The sequence below is a fragment of the Sus scrofa genome, chromosome 1 (genome assembly GCF_054392235.1).
Source record: "Sus scrofa isolate SSC_HxYL_T2T_F1_AM1 chromosome 1, Sscrofa_HxYL_maternal_Yorkshire_Landrace_v2.0, whole genome shotgun sequence".
Classification (NCBI taxonomy): domain Eukaryota; kingdom Metazoa; phylum Chordata; class Mammalia; order Artiodactyla; family Suidae; genus Sus; species Sus scrofa.
This window is the reverse complement of record NC_139383.1, coordinates 90,870,317-90,889,839: the sequence shown is the minus strand read 5'-3', so window position 1 is coordinate 90,889,839 and position 19,523 is coordinate 90,870,317. Positions and strand designations below refer to the sequence as shown.

General features: G+C 38.0%; 1 protein-coding gene across 3 annotated transcripts in view; it reads right to left on the bottom strand.

Moving 5' to 3' along the window:
- Window positions 1-1,801: 1,801 nt before the first annotated feature.
- Window positions 1,802-19,523, bottom strand: part of TMEM30A (transmembrane protein 30A) — a 42,046-nt gene continuing 24,324 nt past the window's right edge. Inside the window, exons 4-7 of one of the 3 annotated variants that reach the window (XM_084964734.1) lie at window positions 15,066-15,153; window positions 13,871-14,014; window positions 12,928-13,202; window positions 1,802-1,879 (exon numbers count right to left, since the gene is read on the bottom strand). In XM_084964734.1, coding sequence (XP_084820860.1) covers window positions 12,955-13,202; window positions 13,871-14,014; window positions 15,066-15,153 — 480 coding nt within the window. In that variant the 3' untranslated portion in view covers window positions 1,802-1,879; window positions 12,928-12,954. Of the gene's footprint in view, window positions 1,880-6,813; window positions 11,565-12,506; window positions 13,203-13,870; window positions 14,015-15,065; window positions 15,154-19,523 lie in introns of those variants that run through there. The other 2 variants (XR_014807982.1, XM_021092352.2) reach the window with 2 other exon arrangements.

The following is a 19,523-nucleotide window of genomic DNA, read 5'->3' as shown; positions in this document are numbered from 1 at the left end:
CTCCAGCCTGACCTTTCCCTTTATCCCCAGACATCTATTTAGATGTCTAATAGGAATCCCAAACTTAACAACCAAAACTGAAGTCTACTTTCCAATCCTTATTTCCAAGCCTTCTCTTCCATTTTCTTTATTTCAAGCCCCCAACTTTGGCTGTTTTCTGTCATAACCTGTAACTAATCTCAAAGAAAATTCTGTTGGCTGCACTTTTAAATAATCTGAATATGACCACCTACCTCCACTGCTACCACCACTCCAGGTCAAGCTATCACCTCTTGCTTACATTACTGCAAAAGCCTTTGAAACTGGTTTCCCTGCTTCTACTCTTCCATTCATTCAGTCTGCCTTCCACACAGCAGTGATCCTTTTAAGGACTTAAATTATGTTAGATAATGACTCTGCTTAATATTACTTTGTTCAGAGTTTCCATCATGGCTCAGCAGTTAATGAACCCGACTAGTATCCATGAGGATGTGGGTTCGATCCTTGACCTCGCTCAGTGAGTGAGTTAACATTCCAGCATTGTCGTGAACTGTGGTGTAGGTCACAGACAAGGCTCAGAACCTGCGTTGCGGTGGCTGTGGTGTAAGCCAGCAGCCACAGCTCTGATTCGACCCCTAGCCTAGGAACCTCCATATGGCAGCAGTGTGGTGCTAAAAAGACAAAAAAAAAAAAAAAAAAAAAAAGGCTTTGTTCACTGCTGTATCCCCAGCACCCAGAATAGTAACAGGCGCTAAGAAATGCTTAGTAACTATTGATTGAGCGAATAGTAACACTGCACGAAAGAGTGAACTCATTTCGTTGAGTAGAAAAATTCACAAAATCTTTTTTAATACTTGTACTCCTTTCAAACACTCTTCAGTCCCAGTGTTCCTCACTCACTATCCCCTTGCTCTGTAAATCATGATTTTCTTGACAGGAAAATATGGCTGAAATTTAGCTGGATGCCTATCAAACTTACTTCCCAGGTACACTTGCAACCTGGGACCTGGTTTGTAAATTCACCCTCTAAAGCAGAACAGTTGATTTCAAAGTAGTTTCCTTTCCAAAACATTAGCTTGAGGTTCTTTTGTAATATAAGAAAATTATTAGAGGAGTTCCCATCATGGTTCAGTAGAAAATGACCCCAATTAGGATCCATGAGGATGTGGGTTTGATCCATGGCCTCACTCAGTGGGTTAAGGATCCAGTGTTGCCATGAACTGCGGTGTAGGTCATAGACACAGCTCAGATCTGGCATTGCTGTGGTTGTGGCGTAGGCCAGTGGCTGCAACTCCGATTTAACTCCTAGCCTGGGAACTTCCATAAGCCTTGGGTGCATCTCTAAAAAGACAAAAAAGAAAAAAAAAAAAAAAAAAGAGAGATGGTGAACAGATCTTGGAGAACTGCAATCAAATAGTTGGGTTTGGCAGAAGAACAAATGGAGGTATGAGGCAACAGTGGAAGAGAGGAGTGAGATTTTAATGATGAATTTAAATTTTATCCGGAAGGTGCCTTAGGGCCATTTAAAGGTTTAAATGGCAAAAGGTCAAGAATCCAAACTCTATTTCAAGGTCATTCTGGTAGTAGTGAAAGGCTGGATTCAATATGAGTTATTTGAGACAGAGTCCATTAGCGGCACTTTCATCCAAGTAAAAAAGAAAACCTGAAATAAGTCAGCAGCAAAAGAGATGAAGCCAAAGAGATGTAGATAAGTGGATGAGATGACAGCCAACAACGAGGAAATACCTCCAAAAATCAACAAAAATGTCATGACTTACTGGACTGGGAAATTAAGAGAGGAGAGCAAGATTTCAGACTTAACTGTTAAAACAGTTCGTCATTCCATTCACTACATCGAGGAATGATGAGAAAAACCCCAGGCTAGGATGGGCGAGTTCATCTGATTTGACAAAAAGGAGAGGGAACTGTTGAGTGCCATTTTTCTGTACTTCATATTAAGTGCTGATCATCTCCCAATTCCCTTATTCCTCAAAACAAAATCTGTCAAGTGGGTATTAAAATCCCCATTTTACTGACAAGGAAATGGTAATGTCAGTGGTTGAGGGGATTAAATAATCTCTAACAGTTTGTATAATAAAAAGCCAGGTCAGCCTGATTCTAAAAACCATATTCTTTCTACTGAAACTTTCTCAGACGCAGACTGAGAGGGAAGAGACCACAGAGCAATAGTGGGGTGAAGGCCTGGCTGAAGCTGAAGAGGTCATTAAAATATAAACAGCACTTTTACAAGCTTTGTTGTTAAAAAGGACAGAGAGCACACACCCCAGGGATTATTTTAGATCAATGATTCAAGTGCAACTTAACATATAATTGTAAAGCTATTATTGCTGCAGTTCTCTCTCTTGAAACAAAGTGGCGTTCAGTCATGACAAGAAAAGTAGTACGGGGGTAGTTCCTGTTGTGGCTCAGCAGTGAGGAATCCGACTAGGATCCATGAGGATGCAGGTTTGATCCCTGGCCCCAACCAGTGGGTTACGGATCCAGTGTTGCCGAGAGCTGTGGTGTAGGTCACAGACAAGGCGTTGCTGTGGCTGTGGCGTCGGCCTGCAGCTGCAGCTCCAATTCAACCCCTAGCCTGGGAACTTCCATATGCTGGCCTTAAAAGTATCCAGCCCTAAAAAAATAAAATAAGATAAAAACTGATGTATAGTGAGTTCAATCTTCTTTCACATCACCCTGCATTTAAATGCCTGTAACATACAGAGAAGCCTCCATTCACATCCCCTGAAGTATAGACTTTTTTTGTTTTTTATGTAATCACCAAGAGGTCTTCAAGGTGGTTCTAAGATAGTGGATTGGCCCCAAGAGTCTGTCTCTTCTCCCTCTCACTCTGGTAGAATGAAAGAAAAGAAATCAAGAGTATGAAGTACTATTAGAGACATCAACTTAAAATGAATCTCAAAAGTATCACGCTGAGTAAAAGGAGCCAGTTTCAATACCTTAGATACGATATGACTCCATGTATGATTTTCCAGAAGACAAAACTATGGGGATGGAAAAGAGGTCAGCAGCTGATTGGGGATATGGGTTGGGAGAAGGTTTAAAAGTGGAAAGCAGGTGTGGGGTGGTCTCAGTGTTGCTATGATGCTAGCCTATGACGGTTACCCAAGACAATAATGTGTTAACATTCAAGAAAACTGTATACTACAAGTCCAAGAAGTAGTTTACTATATGCTAGTCTGAAAAACACTTGTTAAAAAGACAGGCATAAAGAGAAGGAAATGGAAAAGCAATTTTTACAGATTTCTGGAAAACAGCAGATGGGATATGGCTGAGCAAGACAGAGGAAGCTGCAATCTAAAGGGACTGGAAGGGGAGTGGGACAGACTTGAAGTTTGGGGATGGTAGATGCAAACTATTACATTTAGAATGGGTAGACAAGGAGGTCCTAATGTACAGCACAGGGAACTATATCCATGGTCTATCCTGGGATAGACATGATGGAAAAGAATATTACCAAGAGTGTATTTATTTATTTTATTGTTTATTGTTATTTCCAACATACTTTTTTTTTTTTTTCTTTTCCCCATTGTACAGCATGGGGACCCAGTTACACTTATTTATTTTTAGGGCTGCACCTGCGGCATATGGAAGTTCCCAGGCTAGGGGTTGAATCAGAGCTGCAGCTGTCAGCCTAAACCGCAGCCACAGCAATACAGGATCTGAGCCGTGTCTGTGACCTACACCACAGCTCACAGCAACACTGGATCCTTAACCCACTGAGTTCAATCCCCAGGGATTGAACCCGCGTCCTTATGGATACTAGTCGGGTTCATTACTGCTGGGCCACAACAGAAACTCCAGAAACATGTTGTTTGGTTCCAAAAGCCCTGAGAAGCTCACACTTGAAGGTACAACTTATGGAAAGATGGGAGTCTGAAAATGTGGATGCAGAAAAAAAACATACAGAACAGTCAGGTCCCTACAATCTCTGCCCTACTCCTCTTGCCCAATACAATCTCTTACCTCTGGCACTGTCTCCCACAGGTAAAAGACCAGAGATTTTTATGTGGAAGAAGTACTGGCAGACAACTAGGTGGAAAGCATAAGCAAAGGGACAGGTGTAGTGAAATGTGTGATGTGGGAAACAGAAGCTGAAGGACGAGGCAGAAGAGAGTTCAAAGCAATGACAGGTAGATCCTCTTTCAAACTCTAACTTCTGCATTAAGACCCTAGAGAAAATGGACAGTCCCACAGAAAAGACCTCCAAATAAGTGACTGGCTCCGTGACAATCATTCTCTAAAGCTATGCTTCTCAATATCCAATCTACCTTGAGCTGCTGACCTGCCAATTAGTTATTACTTGTCTAAGCATTTGATCATGAGCAGGAACAAATAATGCACTGAGTGGCATTTCTAAGCAGCACTGTGCTAGTGAAGCCTAGAGTCAGGCACTGCCCACAAACAAAGAGCTTTCAATGAGTCTTTGGGGTCTGTTCATATAAACTGCTCAGACTAGCCAGAAATGCAAGGTAAGTCACCTATATGAAAATCTGAAAATAGCAACATACCCTGGTGTAAGAGTAGGAAGAAAAAGTAAAACTATATATGCATCTATATATATTCTCAGAAAAGTAAGATTTTAGCTATGGATTAAGATTAGTTTGCTTTAGAAACAGAATAAGAAGTCAAAATATTTTAAAATATATTAAAAATTCAATAGAAAGATAATTTTCTAGAAAATTAGATAATTTTATTTCTAGAAAGACCATTTTGGAAGATCAAAATGAAGAAATCTAGAAAGAATAGAGACAAAACACTTGGAGAAAGAAAGAAGAAAACTAAGTTCTCATTGTGGCTCAGTGGGTTAAGAACCTGATACCAGTCTCCATAAGGGTGTGGGTTCCACGGAGTTAAGGATTCAGTGTTGCTGCAAGGTGCTATGCCTGTGACGTAGGCCTGCAGGTGAAATTCCATTTTGGTCCCTGTCTAGGAACTTCCATAACCTGCAGGTGCAGTGATAAAAGAAAAAGAGAGAAGCAAATTAAGCATCAATCTAGGCAGTCCATATCAATCTAGGATATGATCAGATTTTTCAAATGCAACAATGAAAGAAGAGTGAAGCAATGCCTTCAAAATGCTGGGGGAAAGTTATTCTTAATTTATTGTAGTCAACTATCAATAAAACATGAGAGTAGAATAAGGACATTTTACACATATTAAGGATTCGGAGAGTCTGCTTCTTCTACACCATTTCTAAAGGAGTTTTAAGTGTCACAGGAAGTGCTCCAACAAATGTGAATAAACTAGGAAACAGCAGATCCAACACAGGAGAATGACAAGAAGAGGGTCTGAGATAATGGCTGTGTAGCCAGAAAAACAAGCAGGACAGACTGGCAAAGAAGGACAAATGCAGAACAGACCTTTTGAGTAAAAGCAGGAAAACATGTTATCTGATATTGGGGGACAAAAATCCTTTAAGACTAGTGATGAGAACATGGTGCACCTGCCAGAGAAGCCAGAAGTTTTTAAGACAGGTCTCCAGAAAGTTATGTAAATGTTAAAAATGAGGCAGTTATTAATTCTAGGAAAAATAAAAATGTACAAAGTGTAACCTTGGAGGTCTGCTTTGCTCTACAGTGTACAGTATTTTTGAAGTCATAATTAAACAGCTAATGTGTTTATTAAATATTATGACAACTATACAAAGAAGGGGAGGTATGCGTGTTAACTAAATCATCAGGTAATATTATCAATAATGTCTAAAAGTGTTAAATCAAGCAATAGTAGAATACGCATATTATTTACATAAAGATTAATACCAAAAGAAAAAACTTTCGAAGTCAAAGTCTCTGGAAGAGAAAGAAAGCTGGGAAAGGACAGAAAAAAATGCTCAACATCACTGATTATTAGAGAAATGCAAATCAAAACTACAAATGAGGTACTATCTTACACTGGTCAGAAGGACCATCATTAACAAGTCAACAAGTAACAAATGCTGGAGAGAGTGTAGAGAAAAGGGAACCCTGCTGCACTGTTGGTGGGAATGTAAATTGGTACAACTATGGAAAACAGTATGGAGGTAGCTCAGAAAACTAAATAAAAAACTACCATATGACCCAACAATCCCACTCCTGGGCATATATCTGGACAAAACTTTCCTTGAAAGAGACACATGCACAATGCATGTTCATTGCAGCACTATTCACAATAGCCAAGACATGGGAACAACCAAATGTCCATGGACAGATGAATGGACTAAGAAGATGTGGTTCATATACACAATGGAATACTACTCAGCCATAAGGAACACAATAATGCCACTTGCAGCAATATGGATAGAACTAGAGATTCTCATACTAAGTCAAGTAAGACAGAGAGAGAAAGACAAATACCATATGATATCACTTATATCTAGAATCTAATATACAGCACAAATGAACCTTTCCACAGAAAAGAAACTGATGGACTTGGAAAATAGACTTGTGGTTGCCAAGGGGGGTGGGAGGGGGAGGGAGTGGGCTGGACTGGGAATCTGATGTTAAAAGATGCAAACTACTGCATTTGGAGTGGATAAGCAATGAGATTCTGCTGCATAGCACTGGGAACTATATCCAGTCACTTGTGATGGAACATGGAGGATATTGTGAGAAAAAGAATATATGAATGACTGGGTCACTTGGCTGTACAGTAGAAATTGACATAACACTATGAATCAACTGTAATGGAAAAAATAAAAATCATAAAAAAAAAAAGTTGGGACAGGGACCACTGGTTTTCATCATAAGGCCTTTAGAAAAAAATTTTTAAAACTATGCACATGTTACTTTAATAAATTTTAGATATATAAAAGCAAATAAGGTCACCATGATCTGATTTTAGACAAGATATTTATTTTGAAATTTCAAATGACATCTGGGGAAATGTGATTTTTATGTTTATTGAATGGGGCATGGGCTAAAAAGAGGCTCTAATACACTTTACTAGTTTATCCAGATACAACAAAACTCTATGCACCAAATTCTTCTTGAAACAGCACTTCCTTACTCCCTCCACCCTCCCCTCAAAATATCCATGTTCACAAAGAATATAACTTTGCAGCTAAACCAACAAAGGACCATAAAGTAATTTTAAGGCAGTGTTTCCATGAAGATAAGAGGTGAGCAGGCTGAACCCTACTTTTCAGACACCCCTTTCCTAGTCTGGCTTTTCATATCTCCACCCACTTCATTATTTTCATCATCCTTGTCTCTCCATGAGTTATACATTTTCTATTTACCAGAAATTTTCCCTTATCTACTGCCAAATTTAGCCTGTCTGCCCATAACTGAGATTACAATCTGACTACTTCCTGGTAAGAACAGATGTTTCTCAGTAAACCCTGCAGTTAATGCTGTCAGAATGATTAATATTTATACATATGGCAATAAAATCTAAGCATGAAAATGTTAAAATTTGGACTTACTGACCCTGAGCTAAAATTTAGTCCTAAATATTACTAGCAACAACACTGGGGCACTGTTATTTTAGCAAGACACTTGAACATAGCAAAATTGTGTTCATTTTTATTAATATAGAACATACTAACAGAAGGTTATCTTTCAACAGAATCAAGCTTAGAAATAAACTGTTACCAACCCAATAAACAAATAATATTCACTTGACTCTCCACTTGGTTGAATAATTGTTAGGTAGTATAGTTATTTTAACTAATTTATTTTTAAACTGCTTTACGATTTCAAAGAAATTTCTTAGCTTTTACTTATTAAATAATTCCTTCAATTGGGAACTTTGTCTATCAAAATATTTCCTCCAAGTTAGTGCATTCTTCACTGCCTTCTACTTAACCTAGCTGTCTTAAAACACAATATGATTCTTTGGAAGTTGAGTATGACATCAGTGTTTCCAAAAGATGAGCATGAAGCTGGTAAGGAGGAAATGTATTCCTTCCTCAGTCACAGAGGCCATATGAATGTTCCACATTCTTCGTATTTAGCAACAGGAATCCCTCAGAGCTCAAATGGCAGGAGACAAGGAGAATTTAGGCCATCAATGTACTTGTAAAACTGATAAAACTCCAAATATGTTTTAGGACTCCATCTTCACCACAGATGAGGAAGCACTGGAAGCACTCTTCAGCTATTCTGCAGCGGCACCTCTGATCCCACAGTGAGAAAGAGATACAGGCTGGCAGTCCATCTTAACAGCACAGACTCAATCTGCAAAGACTAGAAGACCCTTCCCCCAGTGGTGACTCCACAAAGTCAACTGCCATGTGCGGTAGGCTCTATTACCAGAATAAACAGCCATATTCTGAAGGACTGACAAGACAAAAGAATAGTTTCACATAAAGAATACCCTATATACTCAGACACTGCAGGATAATCAATCATACATTAAGTACCTCATGCAAGTAATAGTCTACCTGTTACAAGTCATTATAAACTGCAAGTTGTTTTAGCTGAATTTCATGTTATACAAAACTTAAGAAGTGTGGCACATTTCTACTATTAATCATTACATTATTTTTTGAGGTTTTCTTTTTGTTTTAAAAAAACATATATTAATCAAAATTGATACATTACCCAGACCTTTTGATTTAAAATATAACCAAAGGAAACCATTACGAACTCTGAAGTCAAACAGCATTCATTTATACAAACATATGAGATATTTTAGTTAAAAAAAAATAGCCATTTCAATGCAATTAAGCCACCTCTGATTAAGAAATACCTTTCATGCATGTGAAAAAGTAAGTTTACATTCAAGAATAAGTTCCACAGCAAACAAATTACAGCGTTTATTCAATAAAGAATATTAAAATAATTCCAGTTAATAGAAAATAAAGTAACTTCAAGCATATACATATATATACACACATACACACACACACACACACACAGAGACGCATACTATAATCATATACATACTCCAAAATCTCCAGAAATTATTCAGGAAATTTAAAGAACTTCTTTTTAAAGTACATCTTAGAAATACCAACCATAATAACTGGTGCCTTAACTAAAGAGAATGTGCATACACGTTCATATTTGACCTATCAGCAAAAACTGAAAGACATATGGAAGAAATGAAGGTTATTATTCGCCAAAATTTCTGGTATACAATTATTGGTACACTTAAGTTAAAACACTTACCTGCAAAATAAAAACAGCCTGAGGTATTTCCAATGCTGAAGAAAATTTCTGAATGTTAAATACCACAAGAATGAAAAGAGTCTCCTTTGAACATTTACATACGGTTTACAGTTGAGGCAGAAGGTAAAGATCTGCCAAGAAGTTTCCCCAGCTCACCTACATTCTTTCACCCCTTAGGAAGTGCAAGCTTCAAAGGAAATGTTCACACATAAAACATCAAGTGAGCTGGGTTTCCTGACTGCAGTATCTTAACCAAATGGAAAGAGGAATTTTAAATTCTCCTGAGACCTACCTGACCTCTTCAGACAAAAGCATTAAGTCCTATGCTAGACGGGTAACCATGCCCTTTGAAATCAAAGTTAAAAGAAGCTCAACAAAGAACTATACTGGGTAAAGTGAATATGTGGACCACCTCAACAAAGATGGTCCTTGAAGCCTGTACACACGACACATGAAAATGATGAAGTATTTTATTTAGATTTGGTCTTTCTTCATCTTTTTGTAACTCTTGAATCCTGAAAGTTAGCAAGTCATTATTCTCATACATATTGTAATTCCGCTCTTCACACAATAGGCACACATATACAGTATCACATGTCAATATAATATTATCGACACAGTATAAACATTTAAGCAGCAGACGCGTTTCACTTCAAAGAGGCTCTATGCATCATACGGCCTGTCCCAACAGAATGCAAACATCAGAATGCCATTTCAGCAGTTACAGTGTTGATATGATCACTATAGTTAATTTCTCTTATACCCGTCATATATTTTCATAAGTCATCCATAAGGAAGAAGCAAAGGACAAAGATTGCTTTAAAAAAAAGTTATGTGCCAACTTCAAAAATGACATACTAACCAGACATCAGCATTTGAAAGCAAGGTTGAATAGGACTGGCCTTGATGCACATGCAGTAAATTTGTTTTCAGAATATAAAATTAAATGGTAATGTCAGCAGTATTACTACTGTTTCTATATTTATGATTAATTACTAGCAGTACAACTCCCAGAAGGAAGGAGATGGATCCAATAGCGATGTAAGCAATCCCCAAAAATGGATTTTTTCCTCCCATCCATGAAATAGTGCTCAAGATCATCCGTTTTCGTCCATCAAATGAATGCACAGGATAATCTGAAGGGTGTATAGGAAGACTTTTCCATGTCTGATTAATCGATTTTTAAAATACAACTTAAAAAGTTAGCACTCAGTTGCTTGCAATTCACTGGTATCATTCTATAAAACACAGACACTTTACTCAGATGTTCTGAATCACAAAATAAATTGTTTTTATTATCCTGAAGAACTGATTCCACAAGTTAAATGTTAGTAGTAAAAGCCAACACAGTTTACAAGGAAAAATATCTAAACTTAAGGGCTATATAATATCTCATTTCTCAGGTATTTCTGTTCTCACTGAACAGGAGGGGCAAAAGGCCATAAAGAAATGCAATATGAGGAGTTTCCGTCGTGGTACGGCGGAAACGAATCCAACTAGGAATCATGAGGTTACAGGTTCCATTCCTGGCCTCACTCAGAGGGTTAAGGATCTGGCATTGCTGTGAGCTGTGGTGTAGGTTGCAGATGCGGCTCAGATCTGGCATTGCTGTGGCTCTGGCACAGGCCAGTGGCAATAGCTCCAATTGGACCCCTAGCCTCGGAACCTTCATGTACTGTAGGTGCAGCCCTAAAAAGACAACACACACACACACACACACCCAGCAATATGAAAAAATATCAGGTAAATAGCAATGACATCCAGAGAGGAAGAAGAGCTTGAAAGACTAGGTGAAAAGGGAAGAATGAGGGCCTGAAGGTCTCTGTGAGCTCAAAGAGCACCTATAGCAAGAGTGTAGTTACTAGAGCACAGGACTCAAGCCAAGGCGCTACAGGTTTCTGCTGCTGATCTGGAGTGATGCTAAAGTCATGATGTGACCCAGAGAGTAAGAGTGATGGCCACAACAGACTGGAACTGAAGGGCAGATATTAAAAAGATTTAAGAAATGTGATACCAGCACACTGGATGAGCTATGTACCTGGACCAGTTCTAGGATTCTGGCAGGAGTGAGGGCAGAGAAGACAGAACTAAGACCCTGTACAAAAGGTTTACGATGCTTTCACAGGCATCATCTGCATCAAGTGTTAGCTCCCACCTGTTTCTCTAACTCCCGGAGCTCTCCAGACCAACAGATGTGGAGGCTCAGCTCTCCTAGTTCCTTACATCAGTCCTAACCTGAGGCAGGAATGATTATAAGAGCTCTAACTAGGAAGTTCCCATCTTGGCGCAGCGGTTAACGAATTCGACTAGGAACCATGAGGTTGTGGGTTCGATCCCTGCCCTTGCTCAGTGGGTTAAAGGACCCGGCGTTGCCGTGAGCTGTGGCATAAGCTGCAGACGCGGCTCAGATCCTGTGCTGCTGTGGCTCTGGCATAGGCCAGCGGCTACAGCTCTGATTAGAGCCCTAGCCTGGGAACCTCCATATGCCATGGGAGCGGCCCTAGAAAAGACAAAAAAAAAAAAAAAAAAAAAAAAAAGAGCTCTAACTAACCAAACCCTCTATGGGATAGGACATCCAATCACTATCCTAGTCTCCCTATATTCCAACCCTAAAAAGTGGGCTTCTGTCTTAATTCTAATATCTAGTCCCCACCTTATACCCAATTCTAATGGCTAACTCCTGATGTTATGCGGGCCCATCTCCTGTCTTAATTTCCAAAACAGTCTGCATTCCTCCTGACACTTCTCTTGGTGCAAATTATCTGTCAACTAACAATTCCCAAGTGCTCCAAAGACTTGCCTTTATCGTGCTCCAGGCTACAAGGCGCCCTCTACTTTGGCCATGGCCTCATGTCAGAACCTGAACTTGGTCTGTCCATCCAAAACTGCTCCTGCTCCTATGTGGGCTTAGTTTCAAAAATTTGGTCACTCAGTCTGTCACTATCAGATCATATTCAGTTGTGTACTGAGGTGCAAAATCCAGACTATGGATCCAAATAGATCTTTATTGTGAAATCGGGTCTGTTAATTTAATCATTTATTTATTAAACTATATACTTACAGCTAATTTGGGATATGAAAAATAGAAAGTGCAATATCACCAGCAAACATTTAAAAGATAATACTTGAGAATTTTTTATTCATGATCTATACAAGCAATGAGCTAAAGATTAAAAGCTATAAGGACTTTGTTTAGAGTAAAATTTAGTGCCCTGGAGTTCCTATCGTGGCTCAGTGGAAACCAATCTGACTAGTATCCATGAGGACACAGGTTCAATCCCTGGCCTCATTCAGTGGGTTAAGAATATGGTGTTGCCGTGAGCTGTGGTGTAGGTCTCAACTCAGCTCAGATCTGGCATTACTGTGGCTGTGGCGCAGGCTGGCAGCTACAGCTCGGATTTGACCCCTAGCCTGGGAACCTCTATATTCCATGAGTGAGACCCTAAAAAAATAACAGCAAAAAAATTATGTTGATGATTTTTAATATCTAAAATATATATATATTTAAAACAGCCCAGTACCACCAACACCTATTTACTAAGTATTAGATTCACTCACTGGCCTTTTGCATTAAGCTCAATTACAATCTTCCCTGTAAAAATACATATTTTATTAATAAATTGAGCACCTACAGTTTAAATAATCTTATCAAATAACATGAACTCTAGTATAAAGTATATGAAATGTGTATACTTGAACTCTAGTATAAAGTATATGAAATGTAAAGACACTTCTGAAAGAAACAAGTTAAAAGAGACTTTCTCATATATGTACACATCCTCTTCTAAAAATGCAGAGAGCAAAACTAAACCCAAAGTAGCATACCACATACCTGAGATAAGGATGGACTACACTCCTTTCAAATTCTATGAATCTGTGCACATGGCCAAAAAAGGATACTGTATGTGATATTCAGATAGTATCGTCCAGCTGGTAACGTTGGATGTAAATCGCTTTTCCGCTCTATTAGACGATACAACTTACGAAAAGTAGGTAACGCTGCAGTGCGCATCCAAACAATAAAATCCTCATTTATGAACCCGTTATTATCTTGGTCAGAATCCAGCAGGTACACTGGTTTAACCCAGTTTACTGGCTTTGCTGTGTCTTAAAAAGGAGAGGTGGGAGTGGGGGAGGGAGACAAAAATGTTCTATTCTATTAAGAGTTTCATTGAAAATTCACATCCTAATAAAACAAAGATATGCAATACATAATATGAATATTTTCTTTATGTTCAAAGGTACGAATACATTCATATTCTAAGGAAGTCCTAAAATCTAAAGAGAAACCAATTCCTCACATAACAACATTAACAGATAATTATAAAGATTTGACTGAAATCTCAATTAAGAGAATACTAAAAGTAGGCTATTAAGTATATACCAAAACACAGATGACTTAATGCAGATATAATAGAAGAAACATTACATTATGAAATAAAGGCAGCACAGAAACAAAAATAAATTTGGATTTATAATAATTAAAATGAATAAATAAAAACTTGTTCAAAAGAAACTGTCACGATTTTAAAAGATTATGGCTGAAGCACTTATAAGAAAATATTAGAGAAATTCAAGATTAACATTAATGTTTCCTTTAGAATTTCAGTACATTAGAATATACTACATACTTTATCTAACTTGGCATAAAGTTAAGCAAAGTTGTCATTAAAGAAGCATAAATTTTTTTAAAATTCTAAAGATAGAAAATTTTACATACTTCATCAAAATGCCTAGCTTATAATATATTTTAAGGAATATGAATAATATTTTACCTTTGAATCGTTCTTCTAGTGGAATGTCTCCAGAGGGATTTCTGAATTTCACATTTTTGTCTGTCCACCAAGCAATGCCTTTCTTTTTCAAAGGAATAGGTGTGGACTCAGATTCATTGCCAATCAGATACAATTCTAGAGTATCTAAACACAAAAAGGAAGATAATGCTGAATACCTACTAAAATCCATAGTACCTGCTTTACTCTATGAGAAATGAGACTGCTCTCCAAAGTGATTGTACCAAAGCAAGCACATGATGTATATTTGCAACCAATCATTTATATGTGAATCTACTCGGGTAACTTTACAATCCTAAAAGAACCTACCTTTTCTCATTGCAGTCCCAAGCTATTTCCCTACATGGCTAGCTGATACATGATAAACTCAATGTTTTTAACAGTAACCCAAATAAAACAATTTGCAAGGTAAATCTCCCTTTCCTTCTTTCCTAAAAAAAAAAAAAAAAAAACGCATTTCTCAACAGCTTCTGTCTTATCAATGTCTTTATCTGCACTGTCCAATATGATAACCACTACCTAAATGGCTCCAGAGCCCTTGAAATTACGGCCACTCCAAAAGAATATGTTTTGGAAGTGTATATGTCAGACATCAAAGACTTAGTATAAAAAAGTAGTATATAAAATATTTCATTAATAACCTTTGTATACTGAATAGCACTTACATGCTGAAATGATATTTGGGGCATACTGGGTTCAATAAAATATTATTAAAATTAATTTCACCTCTTTCCCTGTATCGTTTTTAATGTGACCACCAGAAAACTTAAAATTACATACATGACTCACACTTATGGTTCACATTATGGTCATATGAGATAGCACTGCACTAAATGATCAACTGTAGCTCATTTTTAATGGTATAAATATTCAAAGTTGGTGGTAAAGGTAGTCCAGCATTTATTTTATCATGTATTATATAGGAACTTAGCACACTGTCTCTGTTTCTTTCTTCCCAGGGACAGAAATTCACTCTTAAAATATAAGAATTCTCAAAAGAAAACCATAAAACATTATAACCCACTGAATAACTAATTCACACATATGTCTTCAAGCTGTTGAAGTTCTCAATTTCATTTGTATTTACTAGACAATCAAATCTGTAAGATTACACAAATATTCCTAATTATATGTATTTTATATGTGTATATATCTTTGCTTATATCTATTATCATACCATTAAACATACTGTTGGCAATGGCTCCACAAGGAGCAATTGGTTTGTCTTCACTTCTTCGATAAGGTTCACATTCCTTACTGGGATTCTGATATTTAGAAAGAAAGAAGAGAAAAATTATTAGCTAGGCCTCTGAGAGAACTTTGAGTTAATCCTAATTACTGATTAAAAATTCAATCCCTACATGTTTTTCACTTGTACTGCATACAAAATGAGTCTATATTATAAACAGACTATAAATAATACTCGAGGTATTATTTTAAATACTCAAAATACATCCCTTAACACAGCTGCATTATTTTTTAATATAGCTTTTCTTCGCATATATTTTGTCATCTAGGTATATATCAAATTGACGTTTCAAAAAATTTTCAGACACGGGAGCAAGATGGCAGAGGGGTAAGAGGTTGCACTCACCTTCTCACACAAACACATCAAAAAAACACATCTACATATAAAATGACTAACACAGAACATCAACTGAATGCTGGCAGAAGAATTTAAACCTTCGAAAAATTTTCATGTCAACAAAGACTTTTCTACCCGAGAAAAATTAAGCAGTCTACTATCAGTCCAGCTATAATATAACGAAAGGAATCTTAAACAAAGTAAAAAGACTGGAGGTTCTAGTTCCAGCTATGTCACTATGACTTAAGTCCCCTGATTTATCTAGGCCCCACTTAATAAAATGAACATGTTCAACAAGATAATGAATCTCAAATTCTGTAATGTGGGGTTAAATCCCATGTGAGAGAAAGGGAGGGAGGAAGGAAGGAAGGAGGAAGGAAGGGGGTCTGATGCATATTTATTCTTGGAATATTCCAATCCTCTTTAAATTGTGCACCCAGGTATAAAGGAAACAAAGGTGTTGGCAAGGCAAGCACTATGCCTGTCCTCCAGACCGGGTTTTGACTTAGTCTCTACTAAAGATCTCAGGAAATGTGGACACTGTAGGGTTAATCTACAGATTGTATCATGTCTGAGATTAGGTGTATGTCTGAGCTGTTCTGGACTCCAAGGCCACATTAGGCCAAGACACTCTCAATTTGAAATTAACTAGACCTTAGTTAGGCTATTCCATTAAAACCAACCTTGACTTGTACCTACATTCTCTGTCTAGACTAGAGTGAAAAAGACAGGACAAGGTTAAGAAAATGTGACAGGAACTCATAAAGTCTCTTTAATTTTTGACTTCTCAGCTTTTTGGTGCCTAAGTCATCTAAATTCATAAAGTTAGTACTCCTAAGACCATTAAGACAGACAATATATAACTGGCATTACTATCTGAATGTTGTGATGAAAAGTGATTTCAAAAAAAGTTATTAAAGGTAAATAAACTCTCAATGGGGCAAATATATTCTAGTCACTACATTATTAAAGAAGTTTTAAAAGAAAGGAAAATATTTACTACCTATGCATCAGGTACTAAACTAAGCAATGCTAGGGACCTGCAGTAACTGGCTTAGAAAAGCCATTTAAGGAGTAGCTAATACGTACCAATATACTATGCAAAGTATAGACACAGAAAAAGGGGAGGGGGAAAAAGGTACTTGCTTTTCAGTAGCTCACAATGTAAAAAAGGAAAGAGACCCTTACACACTATAACGTGAAATAAGAGCCATGATAAAGGTATCTATATTTATTCAACATATATTTATTAAATGCCTTCCATGAGACAGGCACTGGTGAGGCACCTAGTAAATGGTGATTAAAGAAAGTCATGCCTTCTGCTCTCATGAGCTTACAGTGTAGTTGGGAAGATAGAAGATAAATAAGTAAACAAATATATTATTACAAATTTTGGTAAGTTTTAAGAAAATGCTTTGCAAGTTAATTAATGAGGAAGGGTAGGATGAGCTTCTTTAGAGTCTGCGATAAGGGGAACTTTGTCTCTAGAGGTAGCATCACTAAGTTAAGACCTAAAGAAAGCAGGAACCAGTAGGCAGAGAAGAGAGCTCTACACAGAGAGAAGAAAGGGTACACGCTATTGAGAAAGAACTTGATATTTCTAGAAGGTAAAAGGTGAATGTAGCTGGAGTATGGCAATAGAGAAAATGGCACGTGATGAGACTGGGGGTTATGCACAGATCAGATCATCCTGAGTAATCAAACCACAGAAAGATTTTAAGCAGAGAAGTAGTGTTTATGCTTTTTTAAAAAATCACTCTTAACAGCTATATAGAAGATGGCCTGGAAAAGGAACAGCAAGAGTGGATGAGGTGGGGAGAGTTTGTTAAGTGAGAAGTGACTCGGAACAGGGTATGAATGAAGTAAATATGCAAAGTAAGTTATTTTGCATCCAAGGACACTAAAGGAAACAGCAGGCTTGAGAAGAGAGGGCCTCCAGGAAAGAGTAAAAAGCATGTTCCAGACAAACGAAATGTAAACGCCCAGATAGGCAGATCATCCGTGTCACCAGGCATGGTTAGGAAACAGCATGCCTGGCCCAGGGCAGCCAGGCCAAAGGTACGTGAAGGACAGAGGATAAAACCTATGGGGCTGGAGTAGCAGCTTGATGGCAGGTGGTGAAGGGCTTAGACACATGTTAAGTGATCTGGACTTCGACCTGTCATTCTTTTTTTTTTTTTTTTTTAGGGCCACACCTGCAGCATACTGAGGATCCCAGGCTAGGGGGCTGAATCAGAGCTGCAGCTCCTGGCCTACACCACAGCTACAGTAACCAGGGATCCAAGCCTTGTCTGTGACCTACACCACAGCTCATGGCAATGCCGGATCCTTAACCCACTGAGCAAGGCCAGGGATCAGATCTTCATCCTCATGGATACTAGTCGGGTTTGTTACCACTGAGCCATGACAGGAACTCCCATTTTTAACATCTTTAAAATTTTTGAAAGCTACCTGGTCTTAAAATTACATTATTTTGATCTAATCCAAGGATCAATAAATGACAGCCTGCAGGTCAAATTCAGCCCACCTCTTGTTTTTTGCCAATAAAGTTCTATTGGAACACAGCTACATTCATTCATTTAAGTACTGTCTATGGCTGCATTCCTTCTAAAACGGCAGAAGTGAGTTGTTGCGATAGGCTGTATGACCTGCAATGCTGAAAATATTTACTACTGGCCCTTTACAGAAGAAAATTCTTCAATCCCTAGTCCAGTCTAAAAGCTCTGCTTAAAGTTTGTAAGAAAAGGGCAGCTTCTTTTGCCCTCAGAGAAGAATGTGTATCTAAATCAAAGGACTGTTAAGTCAACTACCACTTCTAGGTCTTTGAACACAACCAATCTGTCAGCCCAATCAACAAATTCTGGAAACTTGCTGTGTCTCACAGAACATCACCTTCTCTGGATGGGAGTCCTTAAAGTTGATTCTCACAACACAAACCTGGCATGGACTGAAAAATACTGCAGACCTAACCAGAATCTTTAAACAGACTTTTTATTTCTTAAGATCCCAAACATCAGGAACCAGCAATAAAATCACTGAGGATAACCTAGGGTAACTATATGTTTATCAGGACCATTCTGGTTCCAATATGGTCTTAAATTGCATTCTAAGAGACTCACTGTTTCTAAGACATCCTCAAATTGCTCTGTGACTCTGAAGGTTTGCTGCATTGACAGCAATAATATAAAATACCTGGGCACCAACCACTATTATGGAAAGCTAAACAATCAGGAAACTAATATCCTCTAGACCACAGATTCCCAAACCAGGCTGAGCAACAAAAGGGGAGCTTGTTAAAAACAGGTATTTTAGAGCTCTGCCCCTGCAGACACTGGCATATGAGACTCAGGAGATTTCTGGAAATCTCTACTTTCAAAAAGCTCATCAGACAACTGTTCAGTAACCCACCCTTTGGACTTCACTACTCAGGCTTCCCACAAGGTAAAAAACAAAGACCATCCATGTTCAATTCTAAAACACAATCTCAGAAATTAAAAGTAGTTTATTTATAGAGTTCCCATTGTGGGTCAGTGGTAATGAACCTGACTAGTATCCATGAGGACGTGGGTTCAATCCCTGGCCTTGCTCAGTGGGTTAGGGATCCAGCGTTGCTGCGAACTGCAGTGTGTAGGTTGCAGATGTGGCTCAGATCTGGCATTGTTGTGGCTGTGGTGTAGGCTAGCAGCTGTAGCTCCGATTAGACCCCTAGCTTGGGAACCTCCATGTGCCATGGTGTGGCCCTTAAAAAAAAAAAAAAAAAAGGCAGCTTATTTGTATATTCCTACCCAGTGTAGTAACAATGAATAAACCCAAGAAAAACAAATTATATTCCCAGAATGCTCTAGACTCATCAAAATTCCACTACAAACAGATTAAAAAAGCAAAAATCCCAGTGGTACTGGAAGAAACAAGCAGGAAGTAGTATGTCCTCTGGCTGTAAGAAATCATTAACCTGTGCAAATTCCAGGGGAGGGGGGATTTTTTTTTTTTACCTAAAAGCCCACACTAAACAAACTATAAATGACAAACAACACTTTAATTTCACCTAAC